The following is a 17,883-nucleotide window of genomic DNA, read 5'->3' on the forward strand; positions in this document are numbered from 1 at the left end:
CACATAAAGCAAACACCACTTGGGCAAGTAGGATACTGGGATAGTAGGATACTCTGCTCCTGAACCCAGTCTGTAGGTGCCATCAGGACTCGGGCTGCTGATAAGATGGAGCAGGGTCTGCCATCATGTGGCCTGATTCATACTAAGCTAAGGGACCACCACAATACAAAAAAGCGGTAACAGGGATGACCTGTGCAGGATTGAAACCAATCCCCACAATAGCAGCACAGTCCATGAGCACTGTCCCTCTGTCTCAACTGACTACTCCCTTCCTTCTTCTAAAGGGCCACATTGTCTCAGAAAAAAACTCTACTTTGCATAACAGACTTCCCAAACACCTGGGAAAATTGCCAGTTGTGTTAGTTTTTCTAAGAGGTATTAAGGGCCAGAGCAACAGATCTCATTCTGTGCGTGCCTGGCCGTCAGGAAGGTGAATGCAGGTGCTTTGGCTGTGCCTGTGCCTACCTCAGCCCATGTCTGCAGTGGCCTTCACAGCACTAAGCACGATGTGCATGCAGACAGCCAGCGAAACTGCGAGTGCCAACGTAACCAAGTCACGATAGCTGTGTATGCAAAATCTAGAGGTGAGAAATATCAAGAGCTATATCAAAACAGGACTGGGTATTCAAGCTTGAGTTCAGCTCGGTCTTGGTTTTTCAATGTTGGTCCGAGTTGGGCCAATGGTTTCCAGTTTTTGAACAAAGGCAAAATATTAGAAAATTTCTATTTCAATGTATGTTTCCTAGACACAGTAACTAATACACACTAAACTAAGCAACTGGTTTACTTAGCAGAAAGCACAAAAAGTATGTTCCTATTCTTCAGTTTCCAGTTATATTTGTAACTGTTTGATCATCTGTTGGAGTTTACACAACATACTGCTATCTATAGTACGGAAAAAAAAGTCACCAGAGACTTCACAGCTGTCTACAGCTGTGTCCTACATACAGCTGGACTCCATGGAGCTGCAAGTAAACAGCACATCTGTCTGCCATAAAAGCCAAAGCCTCTGCTATTTTTTCTGCAGGAAAGAACAGTGCTAGCAGTACAATGTCCAAAGCACACAGCTGAAATGTTTTGAGTACATCTCAGTCAGAAGTGCTACACACACTCGAAGTATTATGACATGTATGAGGAAGCTATTCCTGCTTCTTAATTTAAAATAACTTGTTGATAATGCCTAGTTTTCTTTAATGCAGAAATAAATGCTATGAACATAAATGGATGTGGGAAGATAGCCTTGCTTGTCACTTCTACGGTAAGGAGTAAAATAATACAATACTATCCAAGTATCACTTATTTAAACGCATATATATCCAGGAACAGGAAAAGTTTATTTTTTGTCAGTGCAAGGTCACAGCCATAATGACTGCACTGATTGTGGTACTGTGTCTTGGGTTCATTAATCAGACACATAGTCCAGAAGTGCACGGTGAAATAATGATGTGAAAGACAGTTCAATTTTTAATTGTTTAGTGATACTTGGGAATCACTCAGAAAAAAATTATTATTAATAAAATGCCCTTCCCGGTCAAAATTACAGCAAAAGAAAAAGGACTTACATGCCATTGATCAGGACCTGGACTGGACGGTTGTTGACGTGTTTGTCGCTTTTGTGTCGATTCTGAAAATTTGATCAGTACGTTAAAAGGCATTTCCAGGAAACCAAACACACAGGAGCTGTAGGCAGTTCATTAACATTTTAGGTTTTCACCCACCTGGCTGAATGGGTCAGGCAGATTAGAGTCACAACTGAGTCATAGTCGAGCCCGTGTTTACACTAGTAACATCGGGCATAACTGGACTGCAAAGAGTAACAGGCAACACAGGGCTTGCTTTTGGAGGGAAGAAGGAGGGTAGAACCTTATGTGTCACTTTGCACAGTGCTGACTCAACCGGTGTTGGTCCTGCCTGTCATAGTTTTGTAAGCTAAGCACCCAGAGAAATCCATTCCTCTGCTCTGATATGGAAAGTGGCCACAGATGTTCTGGCATTGCTCCCTGGGAGAGCAGCTCGCCACCTCTCACCTGCCTACTTAGAAAGTTGCACCTAGTCTTCATAGAGCATTAAAATTATTTAATAACGAGTGAAAATCAGATGCTAAACTCAGCTCTAATGTCACCCTGTGAAGTCAATGGGACTTTGACCATGAGCTCTGATGGGAGCAGACTTCGGCTAAAGCTGTGCAAGTTTCAAAAAATCACACACAGGTTGTATGCTTACTTCCTACCAAATGTTCCTCCTGCCTACATTGCAGCTGGATAGCAGAGAATGAGTTCTCCGAAGTGGAAGCCTAAGAATAGACTTCTGTGCATGCGTCCAGACATATCTATCAGTGACCACATTTTCAGACGTGCTGAGCAGTTTCAGAGAAAATCGATGGACCTGCTGGGCTGCTCAGCAATTTGGAAAATCTAGCTTCTTTTTAGGTGATGAACCGTAGATTTGGGGATCTAACCTCAGACCCCACCTTGGCCACAGACCAGTTCTCCAACTGCCTGCCACTGGCTGTGTTTATTTTAAGTGGTTTGCTTTAGTCATTGTGCTGAAGAGTCACAGGCAAACTCCAAAGTACAGGTCAGCAATACAGATCTTACAAAATCATCGATGGCATCCTTGACTCCCGATACAGCCAGCACCAGCACTAGGGGCACCACCGTCGTAAACCAGGCCAGCGAGGAAATCTGAGGAATCAACTGTAGGAAGAAAAGATCTGAGTTGAGAAATCTCCTGCCAGTTCAACAAACAGATGGAAACAAAACGCTGTTTTCTGTGGAAGCTGCATAGCATTTTTCTATGATATCTGAATACAGAATAAAGACAGAAGTGCAGCTCTATCACTTATATGTGACCCCACAAAGGTGGGACAGCCAGGGAACCCACGCTTTGCTTACAAAACAAGCTGTAATTCAGGATATAAACATGGAGCTGTCAGGAAGTGCAGCGGGTTGCTCTTTCTTGTTGTTTGTAACATTAGGATTGCAAAGTTCCCAGTGGATTTCTCTGGAGGCACTGACATGGGCAACCCTGCTGTGAGGGGCCCAGAGCTATCTGAGCAAGGTCTGCTGTGCAGAGCCTTCAAATGCTTCTAATTTTTGCTTCAGTAACTCTTTGCATTTTGCTGAAGTAAACTTCATATCAATGAACAACACACAGCTGTTTGCAGGGCTGACCTTGCTCTTCCAAGATCAACGGACCCATTTTTGTTTCCCACATCTTTAATAGTGAGAGGACCCAAGAGTTGAAGGTGATTCTGTCATGCCTTCAGTGATGCAGAGATGGGTGTCTTACCCCAGCATAGTTCTCCCCTTCCTCTGGAAGAACAGCACTGATGGAAGCAATGTGATACCAGCATCACTGTGTGCCCAGATTGGATTTGGGCAATGTCAACTCCACGTGCATTGTGAAGTTGACGTTTATGCCACTAAAACAGCTGCTTAAGGGTGGAGAGCTGCTCTTTGAGATTGCTCCTTCCGCTGCACTGTCACAACCCAGATCCTACAGGCACCACCAAATCCAGCCAGGAGGAACGACGTTTAGAGGCAAGCACAGCCCTGCTCAGCTGTGGAGGCTGCAGAGACACGTAACTGCTACCTTCTCACCTAACTGGGAATATGCATGTCCTACTGGGCTGCGCCAAAGGGGTGGGGAGGCAGAGTCCCCACAGCCTACCCATCACATCCACTCCTGATGCAGGAAGAGATAGTCCCAGTGCTGCAGGGGTGGACTGAGCGGGCAGAAGAGGGCAAAAATTAAATGGAGGAATATGTAAATGTGAAAGACTAATAGCTGCCCTCTTTAGCCTACCTTGATGCAGGTAGCAGAAAAAGCTGTATGCTTTTATATATTCCTGATGGTTCAGCGAAAGACACAGTGGAATAATTTAAGGCAAATAGTTTGAAATACTATGAATTTGATAGACAAACAGCTAGAGTGCAGTACAACAACACAGGAATGGTGCTGTCAGCTTAGCTGAAAAGGCACTTTCACTAGTTTCTTGAAAAATACACGTGGGCTGAAATTTCCCAAATTCATTCCCTGTAAATAAGCAAAGAAGATTGTATGTAGTTTGCTACAGGCTTAAAAAAATTTTGCCTATGCTTTTTTGAGCTGAAATTGAAAAAGAGCATTTGAAAAAGGTAATTTTGCAAACTTGTGTGCACTGAAATGGTCAAATTTAAAATATCATACTTGAAACATAATCAAAATTATACCCTTTTTTTTTGATAACGTGTATTCCAGTATGACTCAGCAACAACAGAGTACACTACACTTATCCATATTCTAGCAAAGTGCAAAGGGGCAGAAACCCTGATATCAATTTCTCTGGTGCATTCAGCTTTCAGACAGAGTAGTATTACCAACAGCGATGGGCAAAGTGCAACTCAATGCCATTATGAGCCACAGGGTTCAATAGTGTTGCCAGTGTCTGACACGCTCCATATTAGACGCCTTCCTCACCCTGCTGAGCAGGGAGCAGCAATATTCCGCTTTATGCAGACTAGCTCCAACCTTGAGCCTTCCTGATGTTAACTCCTTCCTTCCCAGGGAAACAGTAAAGGTTACAAATTTGTTCTTCTTCTTGCTGTTTCCTTTGAGACTGCCAATGGAATTTGCCTTTAAAGCTATGGGTGAGAGACAACTTCCTTTTGTACTACAGGAGGAATAAGTAATGCAAATCTGAGGAAAGCCAGGAGCACTCAGATGTAGACACAAAGGGGTAGTAGGATAGGGCATGAAAAAGATACACAATTTGTTGAAAACTTTAATTAAATTTTTTTCTTCATTTAGTTCAAACCCTCATATCCAAAGGTAGGAGAGGAAATTGCTTTTTTCTGCCCTACTTTCTATCTACTTTAATGTTTTACTAAGACACTAATTCATAACAGGGATATAGCTTGCACTTTATTACAACTATCAATACATAGACCAGCTTTGATAACAGACAGCGTAATCTGCTAGAAACAGCACAGTGAATTCATACCTGCAAAATCAGCAAGAAAAGAAAGTAAGCATTGGCTATTCGCTGAAACTGTTCAAACAGGTTGAGAGGCAGGAAAGTGAAGAAGTTGTATTTTGATGTTTTAATTGAATTGTTCTGTAGGGAAAAAAGGAAAATAAATAAGTTTGGTAAAACAGGAAACAAAATTACAGCACAACCCATTTCGACTGTGTTTTTACTTGCTTATATTTAGCAATAGCATTGTTTCCAACAGCAGCTCAAAAACCATTTCCTTTTCCCGCACACAATCATGCCGAGCCTGGATAAACAGGCAGAATTCCTCTTGGAACTGGTGAAAACATGATGCTCAGTTTATGCCAGTGCAACTGCAGGTAGATACAGGTACATGTAGTCGCTCACAAACAGAGATGCATCTTCCCTTTATTAATAGTCTTCCTACTTACACGATGCACAAATAGAATTAAAAACTGTAAGCAGAACACAACAATTTTGCTGGTAGTGTCTACAAAGCAGTGTAGAAAACACATGCTAGGTCAATTATCTATAACTTGTCTCAGACTTTGAAGCACCATTCGGCTGGACAACCCCACAGGAGCTATAAGTCCTCCCAGGAGCAGAATGTGACATTATCATTTTCAGCTGATTCAGCAGCCTCTCAAGTCAGCAACTTGGAGAGGTGGCTTGTTTCTATTCCACAAAGATCACTTGAATGCGTTGTTGTGCAAACAGCCACTAATAGAAGAACTCACCATTTCAGTAAGAGAGTTGCAGTTTTGTTCCCTGTTTCCAGTTTCCTTTTCTAATTGCAGACGGCCCCTCCAGCCACAAGCAATGGCTGCTCCCCTATCTGTCTTCTTCAAACCAGAGAAAGACCCAAACTCGAGATTACAGAACTGGGTATTTTCCTCCCCAAAGATCAGAGCACTCTGGTCCAATTCTTGCCATCTGACAGACAGGCTCAATCCGTCATACTGAGCCCACCATCTTGGGCTGTCCCTTCAGTTTTTAGGTGTGTTAGACTTTATTTTCATATGAAGTTTAACAAGCACTCATCCAGGTTTAGTACTGGAAGCATGTATGCCATCTGTTGCCAGCACATCTAAAATTTCCCCCCTAGAAGCTCTCCAGAAGATGCCTATTAACCCCCTCCCAGGGAACCTAAGGTGTGACAGCACAAGGAGGCAGATATTACACAGTGCACCTTCATTTAATAATAGATCTGCTGGTTCAACGGAAGAAAAAATGGTGATTGCAGTACTGTAATAGCCTTCAGATACTGCTAAGCCGGTGGGAGGACAGGAGCTAAGTATGAATCACAGACCACTTCCAATCCATGCATTAATCCAGGATCTCGACATCTAAACTGACACGCATCAGCATGTTTCCACCATTGAATCAATTATTTAAGTTTACCACTGTAAGGTGTATATGGGAGAAGATATTCCATTTTAGGCAGTTACTGGATTTCGCTATGTCCAGACACAAAGTACAGCAACATTCTTCAGCATTAACTTCATGTTTTATCCCTTGTACAAGCCAATGAATAAGTCTCTAAAAGAGCAGAGATGAAAACGCCCTTCATGGAAGAGCTAGCCAAATCCTCCCATTGATTGTACTCCAGCAAGAAAAGATGTTTATCAGTGATCATCATATAAACAATATTGCCTGTCTCCTGGCACCATGCAGCCGTCTCCGGGTGTGGTTAACTCTGCCTGTGATCTAAATGTCATGACACATAGTTAAATTTGGTTTATTTCAAAATTCTTCACCATGGGATATGCGCTGCACACAGGCTCCACGGACGCTGCTAAAACAGAAGCAATGGAATAGCAGCATCCTCTGCAAACCCAACATACAGAGAACTAAATTGCTTGAAAAGTCTGTGTCCACCAGACACTAAGTCTGGCAGATTTTTTTAATAAAAACTGGATCTAAAGATCCTGCCCACTAATCTGAAGAAAAATATCATGGTCACTTACTTAAAAAAGAGAAGTCATTGGCTGCAGGAAAAAGTAAATACAAGGGACCCGACCTTTTTACGTCAACAGATTTTGCAGGGTCACATACAACATGGGAAAAACTACTCAGTAAACACTCACATAAAGTTTGTAGATCTTTGCCGGCAAAAATCTCAGAGGGGGATAAGAAAAGAATGGGAGTGGTTTATTTTAATTCCTGCCTTCTATTTCTGTCCATTAATTACGTCAGGAAAACCACTGAATGAACCAGAGCCATTCATTTTGTTTCCTATTGCCATTAGGCATGGTAAAAACCCCAGACATAATAGCTTCCAAATGCTTAACTGCAGGAATCTGGACATCCAATATTTTCTCCATAGTAGTTCAGGATCGTAATACTATTTGGGACACTGGGACACCACAGACCTCAGGGTAAGGGCAAGGAGTATTATAGTGGATCTTCTTATTATTCTAGAATCTATAATTAAAACTAAGTACCAGAAAAAGAGAATTCTTCATAATCACTATGAAGATTTCTAATTCAACAAGTAACTTGTTCATGGCCCTCAAGGGCTAAATAATTATCAATATTAAATGATAGAAACAAACTAGGGAAAACATCAGCCTTTCCAATTCAAAGCTCTGCATTCCTACATCACAGATACAGTTGAAGCTCTGTGTTAGATATCATTTATGTTCTCATGCAATACTCCAGAGCTGTGTGCTCTGACAGCTCGGGCTCTCGGTTGGCGACAGGGAAATCTCAGTTGGCCTCTGCACTTGCTCTTATCCTACTCCGTGATGCTTAACACCATCACACCCTGTCACTCCTTTAGAGCTGTACCAGAACCTGACTCTGGGGTGGGAGGGGTACACGGGAACCTGCAGCACCGCAGTGTGTTAAACAGTCCATACGCAGCCATCATTTCATAAGCAATGCCTCTAACGAGTCATCTGCCTTACCTCCTCCATGCTCTGCCTTCAGTGAGGGAGACTCCCATATGGCAAAAGTGATGGAGAGGAAATATCTTTGAAGCAGCAATTAAGTATTAAGAGGCTTTACAGGAACTTCTGGTTCTCCTATAGATTTATAAAAATCAAACATCTAAGAAAAGCAGCTCTATGGGCCAAGCACAAGGATGGGAATTAGGATCTTTACACTTACTCCCGGATCTGCCCTAGACTTCTGGTTGACCGTGGGCAGCCCCTGCCTGCACCTGTGTCCTAAATGAATAGGCTCAAGCGTGGTTACCCACCGTCAGCCTCAAGCTCTCCAGATGCGAAGCTTGACACGAGAGCAACGTTATCTGTGGGTGAGGGATTATTCTCATCTGCTCTTTTCAGGGGCTAGATTCACACCTTCTGGAGGTGTGACTCCACCGAAATGCTGTCCCTAAGAATAGTGCTCATCGCGCCACAGTTACACAAGTCCAGATCTGGTGGATGAGCTGTTCCTTGGGGGTGTTTTCAGAAGCCCGCCTGTGACGTCCGACCGCGGGCAAACGCTCAGCAGATGGCTCCTACCTTTGTTCGCCAAGCAAACAAATCATCTCCTCACCATAAAAGTCACTGGAAATAAGAGACACCGTTGCTTTTGTGGCTAGATTACAGGGGCTAAAGGGTGATACCCAGAAAAGGCAGGGTATGGCAGAGTATTGACCATCTGAATTTATACCCCTGGCTCAGTGACATATTAGCTTCTAGCAGGCGGACAGCCTGGCCCAAAGCAAATTTTAGCAAAACCTTGGTGACCCCACAGGGAGGTGCTGTGCCACGACACCTAGCAATTTCACTGGTACCTGTATAGCACAATGTACAGACCGACGAAGCAGCTGAGAAGCAGAAATGGCTTTCCCAGAAATGGCTTAAAGCCTTGCAAGGAGGCGGCGGGAGCGCAATTCAATGGCACTTTGTTTAACTGCCGCGGTGCGATTTGAAAGCACGCAGATGCCATATGCAGAAATGTGACCATAGGGCTGTGAATGTGCTCAAGGACATATTTAATAAACTCATGTAACAGGGCATGTGGTGCCACGGAGGTTTTGTTTTCATAGGGAGTACAGAATAGTCAGACCAGGTCAGTTTTAAGCCTACCAAGTTCATTGCCTTATTCCTGATGGTGGGCAGCAGCCCCAACTCAACAGAAGACTGAGAAAGACCAACAGGATGCTGATGGGGTTCATCTGGTCCCTGTAAAGATCTCATCCTGACTCCCAGAAGTAAAAGTCTGGCCAAACACCAGAAAAAGAAAGGTCTATATCCAAGCCAAAATCCTCTTCCTTTTTTTCTTTTTTTCTTCATTTTTCTTCTTTTTTTTTGCTTTTTAACAGCTTTGGGAATTTCTTACATATGTAACCCCTCAACCCCCTCTTGGCAACAATAATGAAGTGAGTTCCAGGATCCCACCACACTTTGGGTATTCCAGGAAAATCTCTAGGAAAATGTAGTCACTGGTTGTGTTTTCCTGTGCTGTTCCTTCTGCCTGGTGTCATCCTGCCATTACAGGGCAGTTAATCATCCCTGCAATGAGGGTCCTCATTATGGTGCAGAGGAGGACACAGAGGCAGACGGAGGTGGCATGGCTTGACGACCTCACACCATCACTCACAGACAGGCCAAGTACAGGATCTAAAGGTCTTGTCTCTTAGTCATCTCCTTCGACTGCACTGCCTTCCCCTCCTGCTCAGCTCAGTACCTGAAGCTGCTGCCAGGCAGGGAGGAGAAGTGAAGGGGAGGGCAGAGCACTGCCAAGTGGTGCAGAGGAGGCAAACACCAAACCACCGTACCCTGTTCATTAAGGTCTCACACAACCAGACTCCCAATCAGTACGGTAGGAGTTTTGCCTCCATGAGGTTTAAGCTAAGATGAAGAGTGGAGGACTTGGTCCAAATGAGTCTATGGACTTCACTGCAGCTCATGCCTGGCACAGCTCAACCTTTCTGTGCTTGTCAGGGCCCTAATATGCCTTAAGGGCCTTGACCTCACCTGGCGTCTCCATCCACAACCCCTGTCCAGGGCTCAGGATCTCACTTAAGCCCAGCCATGGGCCTTCAGTCCTTGCCTGCACTACATTGTAGGAGTACCAGTCTCCAGCCTGACATCTGTCCTAGTTTCCCAGATGGACCTATCCAGCTCTGCCTCCTGGATGGACCTTGGACCTATGCAGGAGTCTTGTCTTCAGCCCTGTCTCCCGCCACTCCTTACTGGGCTCCCTAGATGGACCCTGGACCTGGTTCATCGCCTCACCTTGCCTGGAATGGTCAGGATGGGCCCCATTACCAGCACCCTGCCCTGTCCCCCCTGACCAGATGCTGCAGGACTGCACCCTGGTCAGTGAGGGCATTGCCTTCACTGGGGTCACCCTCAGCTCCCAGCTCATCCCCTCTCGCAGGGCAGCCCTGCTCTGGCTGCTCCCTGACAGTGCCTCAGCTGGTCTTCGGATGAATCCAGCTAACACCTTCCTAAATGCAGAAGGAGCAGTGCAGGTTGCTGCTGTAGCTATTCCTTCAGGGGCTACTCAGACCACTTTTCACATGATCAGACAACACTCCCTTCAGCCTTGAGCATGACGAACACTGGGAAACATTTACAGGTTGAGATGGGAAGAGGGGACAGCCGTTGCCACCATCCTGAACACATGCTGACAAGGTCCTTGAGGATAACCCACCAGGCATCCTTCTCAGATCGAAGCACGCAAACGGAAGAGGTGGAGCAGAGTCTGAGCCACTACCAGAGCTCCTTGCTCTCCAATTAAATTTCAAAGAGATAAGAACGCAGCTGCCGATCCAGCCCAGGGCAATGTGTATTGGCCATAGGAAGTTATATACGTCCCTCCTATTTCACTAGAGAATTCATCAGGTGACCAGGGAGAGCAAAAGCAGAGTCCAAGCAGCCCGCTCGCTGCTGGTCCTGCAGAAAGGATGCTGGTTTGACCCTAGATCCTGATCCCAGATGAAATTTGTCATTGACTCATGGGCCCTGCATTTCCTTTCCTATTGTCTGAAAGCCAATTTCAAAGTTGTTTTCACAGCCCTTCGTGACGTCCCAGTGCAGCTGTGCTAAATTCCAATGTGAAAACGAAGAAATAAAAGGGAATTGGGATCAGAGCGAACACTAGAAGCCTTCAGAAGAGATTTTTGTCTCCAGAGTGTTGATAGACAGAGAGCCCATCGTGGTGGACCCACATAGGGCAGTCCCCTCTGCAGCTGTGCTGGGGACAGTGCAGACAGACTGGGGACAGTGCAGCCAGATTGAATTGCCTCAGATAAGAACATTGATTAAAGCCCTTAAGTCAGGAAGGATCTTCCTGTCTGCAGTGTGAATAAACATGGGATTAGGACTTGACTTTTCATTTTTACTGACCTATATTGAGTCCGCTTTTGTGCTGCATTAAGTGCCTTTGCACGCCACTCATTCACACTTGGTTTCTGAGTCATTCCTAACTAATTTTGTGAGCTGGTGGGTAGTACCTACTTTCACACTCAACCCTTCAAGTTAACTGCACAGCACTTTGTTTTAAAGTTTGTTTTATTTTTCTAAGCTACTGTGTTTTGCTGTGCAGGATAAGGCCAAAGATGTCTGGGGTTGCACCAGACTGAGAACTCTAGTTTCAGCTTCAGTCTTCACACTAAGTCCCAATAAATCCTGACCTACCCAAGCACTGCCACTGCTTGAAGCTGCTGCCCTTAACCACAGGGACCTCCTATAATTTAATCACAGCAAAAATCATCAGAAGACACGTAAGAGGCTTTCTCAGATAAGAGACACTTCCCTTGTCCCCCTCTCAGTCTGTACCGCCTCTGTTCACACAGATGAAGGAGACCACCCCAATCTTCCAGCCCACTGCATGACACATCTCATATGCCCACGGGGCGCCTTCAGTTCTTCCTTTGAAACTATCCCTTGGCCTCACCGTGGAGCCTCTGTGTTAAAGGGATTTCCACTACGTACAGCTGCTATCCACTTTTTATCCTCATCCTACCCTATCAGTCCAGCCTCCCGCACTGTCCCACCCTCCTGCCCAGCTGGTGCTCAGCGAAAGCGGCTCCGTGGCTGGAGCAGCGTGGCAGGGACACACTGCAGCTTGGCCTCTCGCGTATTTTCTGATGAGCTCTGGGAGGGAATTTGCCCTCCGAAGTCTCATGCAAGTCCAGGTGTGATGGATCTGGACGTGCCCTGGCAAGCATTGGCAGACACAGCTTTCACAGTGCAGCATCAGGTTCCTGCAAAGCTGGTTTGAGCGTATTCGGGAGTCTTGCTTCATACCAGGAGGGACAGCTTTCAGCAGCTGCCAGAGCTGATGTCAGACTCCACACACAATGGAGTTTTCAAGTCTTTCTCAGCTCCTCTCTTCTCCCTTCGCAGATATCCTGTGGACTTTGCACCGGGAAGGGATGATAACCGCCAACTATTCAGGGACAACACACCCACCTCTGATTGTACTTCCCTGTTCTCACCGAGACTAAATGAGGACAAAGCATCTCTGTAACTTTGATCTATGCCTACATAATAGAAGGTCTCTTTAGTGAAAGGCTCGAACCTTCACACGCGCTGCGACATACAGCCTGGCCGCAGCAGTAAGGCAATACGCTATCCCTCTGTTTGCATTTCCCTTTCTTTTCCTTACTGGCCTTTCACAGTAACTGCCTCACCCTAAAGAAACATTTACCGCCTCACCTAGCTTTGTTACAAGAACCTGTTCTATAGGTTTTATGGCTAACATGGCCTTACGTTACCAAGTAAAGTAAATGTCACTCCTGTGGCTTTCACTGTCTAAAATACTTTCTAAGCTTTGTTATATTGCTGGGTTTCCTTCCAGTTTCTGCCCAGTGTCCCTTTTATCTGGCTGGAACAGCTATTGGTGCAACCTTCCTTGTGCCTCAAGAGAAGACAAGACTCCTGTGCAGGAGGACAAGGACTGATGGGACCGAGAGCTGGAGGACAGCTGTTCTCCTCCTGGCTCTATAAAGAAGACTCAAATCACCATGTGGCTGCCCATGTATGCCAATTCTCATGTCTCAAAGAACTGAGCACCACAATGAAGCACAGACAGTCCAAACGCTTCTGTTGTTTGCTTGTACACAGGTCAAATTAAATACACAAGTGTGGGAAGACATATTGAGGGAAGTCTGTGGCTGCAGAAGACAGAAGTTGCTCTGTCCAGAAAATGTCAGTGTGCTGAGAGACAACTGAGCCTAATAGGTGCTGTGCCCTGAGCACCCCAGGGCAGGCTCCGGCATTCGGACAGTCTTGGTCCCCCGGACCACATCCTAGTGCTTAGCAGTGCAACCCCACCATGTTCAGACAAATCTGAACGTGAGGAAGGGGCCCAGATTTGACCCAGTGGACTACAGGACTGGAAGAGCTAACTTTCAGGAGCACCATGCATACGTTGATGGGAGGGTACCAGGAGACTATCTCCCTTTTCGGCATCTCCAGATGCACCCAGCAATCTACAGCATGGGATCTGAAGTAACTTATGAGCAAGGTTAGTCCTTTTCATACACGATGGTGATGTGGGTTTAATAAATTGAACTTTTGCCAGGACTAATTGCAAATAAGCAGCCCAGGACATGATGTCCAGCCCTGTACAGTTGGGGCAGTGCTTGCATCACCACTTAAAGTCTTTCAGTACCTCACCACCCACTCACCACTTCAAGGCTCTTTCTAGACAGTTTTTTAGATTTCCTAAGCCTCAGTCTACACTGGACTTCAGAAATCATGAACCACAGCTGACTAAAATGAGGGGTAGGATTACTGAAACTCACTGCCAAGTTTTAACAGATTATATTGAGCTGGCTTTTTGGCTGCCTCCACTTTCACACCTAATCAATAGACTCTCATGGAAACCCTCCAGAGCCCTCCTTAATTTTGGTTATTTGCAAATCCTTGGGCATGTAAGCAATCAGCTGGGAAGCAGTGACATGCAAAGTCAGCCTTATGAATGGCTTTTCACAGAAATAGGCTCAGAACCAGAAGAGTTGCTTGTTCTCTCTTCCCTGACATCATTGTACATCTCCCTCCTGCTTCCCTGCCCCACTGCTGCACATAGTCTACATTGCAGTCATTCAATGAAAGATCACAAATCCATATGTAGTGGCTATACCCACCCCCCCCACTCTACTGGCAGGTTCTGTGCAAATCAAATGCGCTTTCCCGGTCTCACATCACCAGGCTTGATAAGGCATTCGTGCTGCATAGTCCTTTACATATATTAACTACAACACATTTCATATTCAGGACATGTGCAGCAGTTCTGTACCTAGGAAGTCTTTAACCTGTGTTGGTTAGTTCATGGATAAAAAGTGACCACTGAAAACCATCCAGTCCATGTTGCCAACAGATCAGCTACATTAAGATCTTTAGTCAAAGCAAATCAGACTTTCTACCTCAGGAGAAATTACAGTGATCTGAAATGTTGAGGTTTTCCAGTTCTTACTGAGAAAATACTTGTGATGTTCCTAAACTAAAACATGATTCAAAGGACATCCTGGGTAAAACTGAAGGATGAATTTCACCACTGGAATTCAGATATGTAGAGGACAAAAATTCACAAAATTCATTTCAATATCAGTTGGCAGCTGCAAACGCTTTGAAAGAATGCAGCTTCAGAATCACCTCAAGGAGGAGATGACTCTGCAGCCAGGCAGTACAGGTCTAGCAACTGAGCTAGCCCTCCTCTGCACAAAATGGTCCACAAGCTTTGGAAATCCAGTTGCCAAAGGGGCTGCCTGGCATCGTAGCCTGGCCAACCTGGGTCACAGCCAGTCCGTGTCATGATGCTCCTTGGAGTCAGAGATTTCATGGCACAGCGTGAACCTAAGCAGGCTGTTAAGGAGCTGGAAATAAAGCTTGCAGGAAGCCAAAAAGGCCAGATTCAAAACCTTCCTGCCAGAGAGGATTTCACTGCAAGAGCTGAGGAACTGACACCTTTCCTTTCATGTTTTACTTTAAATGGAGACATGTTTCCAACAGAAAACTCCCCACAGGTTCCTTTACTAAAAGGCCTTGGAGCCTGATCCTGCAAACATTTTGACTCACAAATAATTTTCTGGAACTATGTAAAGTCACTGTGTTATGCTTTTCCGGCATTAGATCTCCTTCAACTGCCCATTTGCAGGGTTGACTCCAAACGCAGAGCTCCGTATGGTTGACTCAGCAACGAACCATCTCTGATGGTTCATCTGGCACATGTCTGCCTTGTTTGCAGAGTCACAGCTAGCGTGCAGTAATGTCACTCCCTTGAAACAGCACTCAAGTTATGAAGCAGATGCCGCTGCATTTGTGACTACATCTGCATGAAACAACATACGCTGGTTACTTACAGCATATTCAAACTGCACATTAAAATCCCGGTTGTTTGCTTGAAGTTGTCTTTCTTCCTCTGTAAAGAAGAGGAAACACATCAGACATCCTTGAAAGTAAGCAGAGTCAATACAGATATGAAGCATCAGAAAACACAAGCAGAGCTGCTAAAAGGTAATGTCACCAGGAATCTGTGCTCTGGGCTAACTGCCCCATGTCAGGTGACTGAAGAGGCTGGTGACACTGTGGACTGGTACCATAGCACTCTAAGCCCATACTCCAAGTCTCCTCTGCTGACAACCCATTGCAATGCCAGCACTGGTTTTGCAGGTTGCTCACCTTCTCCTGGGTAAGAATTATCACTTAATTAGTGGTGCTTACTATTCCTGCCCTGCTCCATCTCTTCCCCCTGAAGTCTCTGGGGCTGTTGCCATCAGCCTACTTTTAGCGCCCTTCCTCTAGTACAAGTTCATCTCCTAGCATCATCCCAGAGATGGGACATCACCACCGTAGCTATCATGAAATCAAAAATTACTGGAAGGAATTTCAAAAGGTCATCATATCTATCCTCTACCTCAAGACAAGGTCGTGCCTGTCACTCCCAATAAATGTCCTAGAAAGCTCCAGTGATGGCTGTTCTTCAGACTGCATATTCCACGACTGTAGTGTCCTTCCCCTGGGGGAGTTTTTTCCCCATTATCTGACATAAAACTCATTACTTCAATTTAAACAAATTATGTCTTCTCCTGGGATGGTCAATGGTGCTCTTCTGCTTCCCCTCTGTTCCTTATTTTACTTGCCAAGGATGCAGAGCACAGACAAGTTCATTATGCATTGAAGACTGTTATGCCTTACTGTAGTCTTCTCTTCCCTGTGGTAAGCAACTCCAGTTTCTTCAGTCACTTCTTATGGGCTAGTCTATCAGAAGTACCATCACTCTTGCTGCTCTCCAGTGGGCTTCCCAGTTAGTTCACCTCATTCTGGACACACAGTGGCCAAAATGGGCCATAGTTTACAGCTGAGGCCTTACCAAAGCTGACTGGACCACAAGGGACACTCCACCTATCTTGTACACAAAGCATATTTGACATGGGAACTCACCTAGAAGCAATTTAAAATAATATCCTTATGCACCACCAGCACGCAGCTGACACCGTTCCAGAATATCATCCATTTTGGCAAATCCTTTCTGGCAGAGCTGATGCCTCATCAGGCAATGCAAATCTTTCATTTGTCCTTACTGAACTGCATCCAAATTTTTTTCAGACTATTTCTTCAACTAGTCAATTCTAATCCTATCTTTCAGTGTGCTTGTAGCTCCTGCCAGCGTGGTGCCATTCGCAGATTTACTAAGTGTGTTCTTTATTCTGCCAGCCAAGATGTAGAAGAAAATATTGAATACCAGACTCAGGATACATCCCTGATGAATCTCTCAAGTTTCATAATCAGTCATTGATAACTATTGTCAATGTATTTTTTTTTCTGAAAAGTCTGGCACTCACTGTATGGTGATTTTATCTCAAGCATGTATCTCCAGTTTACTTGTAAAAATGCCATAAGTGACAGTCAAGATACATGGCAGCTATCTAAGGCTTTTTCACTAGCCCTCTGGCTACCACTAATACAGAATTAATTTTGGTTTGATGCAGTTTTTCAGAACTGCTGACTGTTAGTCATCTCTTCCACACACACACACTTCTAGTTACTTTGAAGTGGTTTGTTGGATTGTGTCAACCTTTGCCCAAGAAGTGAAGCCAATAGATCTATAACCACTCAACTTTTCTTTTTCCCCTGTTTCAAGATAGATGCTATGCTTGCTTTTTTCCCAGTCTTCTGACATTTGTCTGTCTGTGCACCAGAAGCTCTCAAAGGCAGCATTGCTCCAGGCCATGCTCTACCTTACCTAGCCAACCCATTCCATCTCTATTCCAGCCCAAAACCTCCCCCCTTTTCCTCTGTTTCTGGCAACTATTATTTAGATATCTAAAAAAAACCCCAAACAAACCCAAACCAAAAACTACATTTCTTAGCATTATTTGCTAGGCTTTTTTCACTGAGTAGTAGACATAAACCATCTTTCATCTCCCTCTTACTGGAAGGGTTACAGAACCCCAGAGATCCCAACTCTTACAAAACAAGTTTTATTGCCCTTTCCTCGATAGCTTTTTCTCACTTTGAGCCTTTGCCACACAGTGTGTGCTGGATAAAACAAGCTGTTTGCACCTTCTAGAGGCATCCTTCCTCTGCCTGAAGTGAATGAGGAGCTTGTGATTTTGCCATTTCACTCACCTTTCTGAGCCTTTCCCTGAAAGATGATAACTTACACCTGTGCCTTTAATATCATTTAAGGGAATGACAGCTTGCTTAATTTTCCCTCCACCCCAGATTTCCTTCCCATGAGATCTCAGTTACTAGTTCTTCATATTTACTGAAGATTTCCTTCTTGAAGTCCATTTAAACACTTTGCTATTATACTTTTTCCTAAGTATCATACCGTCATTTCATAATCATTCCCGTTTACACTCCCTCCTGCTTTCACAGGACCAGCCAGCTCCTCCCTATTGGAGGGAATCAGTTCTGGAACAGCCTCCTCTCTAGCTCAGAAAAATTACCCACCTCTGCACCAAAACACTGTGCCAGCTGAACAGGTCGTGTTCC

At 44.9% G+C, this 17,883-nt stretch overlaps 1 protein-coding gene across 2 annotated transcripts in view; it reads right to left on the reverse strand.

Annotated features, from left to right (window-relative positions):
- The window catches only part of LOC142075954 (phospholipid-transporting ATPase ID-like), a 74,032-nt gene that overhangs the window by 39,762 nt on the left and 16,387 nt on the right, over nucleotides 1-17,883 (reverse strand). For both annotated transcript variants that reach the window (XM_075138148.1, XM_075138147.1), the window contains exons 3-6: nucleotides 15,246-15,304; nucleotides 4,985-5,098; nucleotides 2,598-2,696; nucleotides 1,563-1,624 (exon numbers count right to left, since the gene is read on the reverse strand). In XM_075138148.1, coding sequence (XP_074994249.1) covers nucleotides 1,563-1,624; nucleotides 2,598-2,696; nucleotides 4,985-5,098; nucleotides 15,246-15,304 — 334 coding nt within the window. The remainder of the gene's footprint in view (nucleotides 1-1,562; nucleotides 1,625-2,597; nucleotides 2,697-4,984; nucleotides 5,099-15,245; nucleotides 15,305-17,883) is intronic.

The sequence above is a fragment of the Calonectris borealis genome, chromosome Z (assembly GCF_964195595.1).
Source record: "Calonectris borealis chromosome Z, bCalBor7.hap1.2, whole genome shotgun sequence".
NCBI classification, from domain to species: Eukaryota; Metazoa; Chordata; class Aves; order Procellariiformes; family Procellariidae; genus Calonectris; species Calonectris borealis.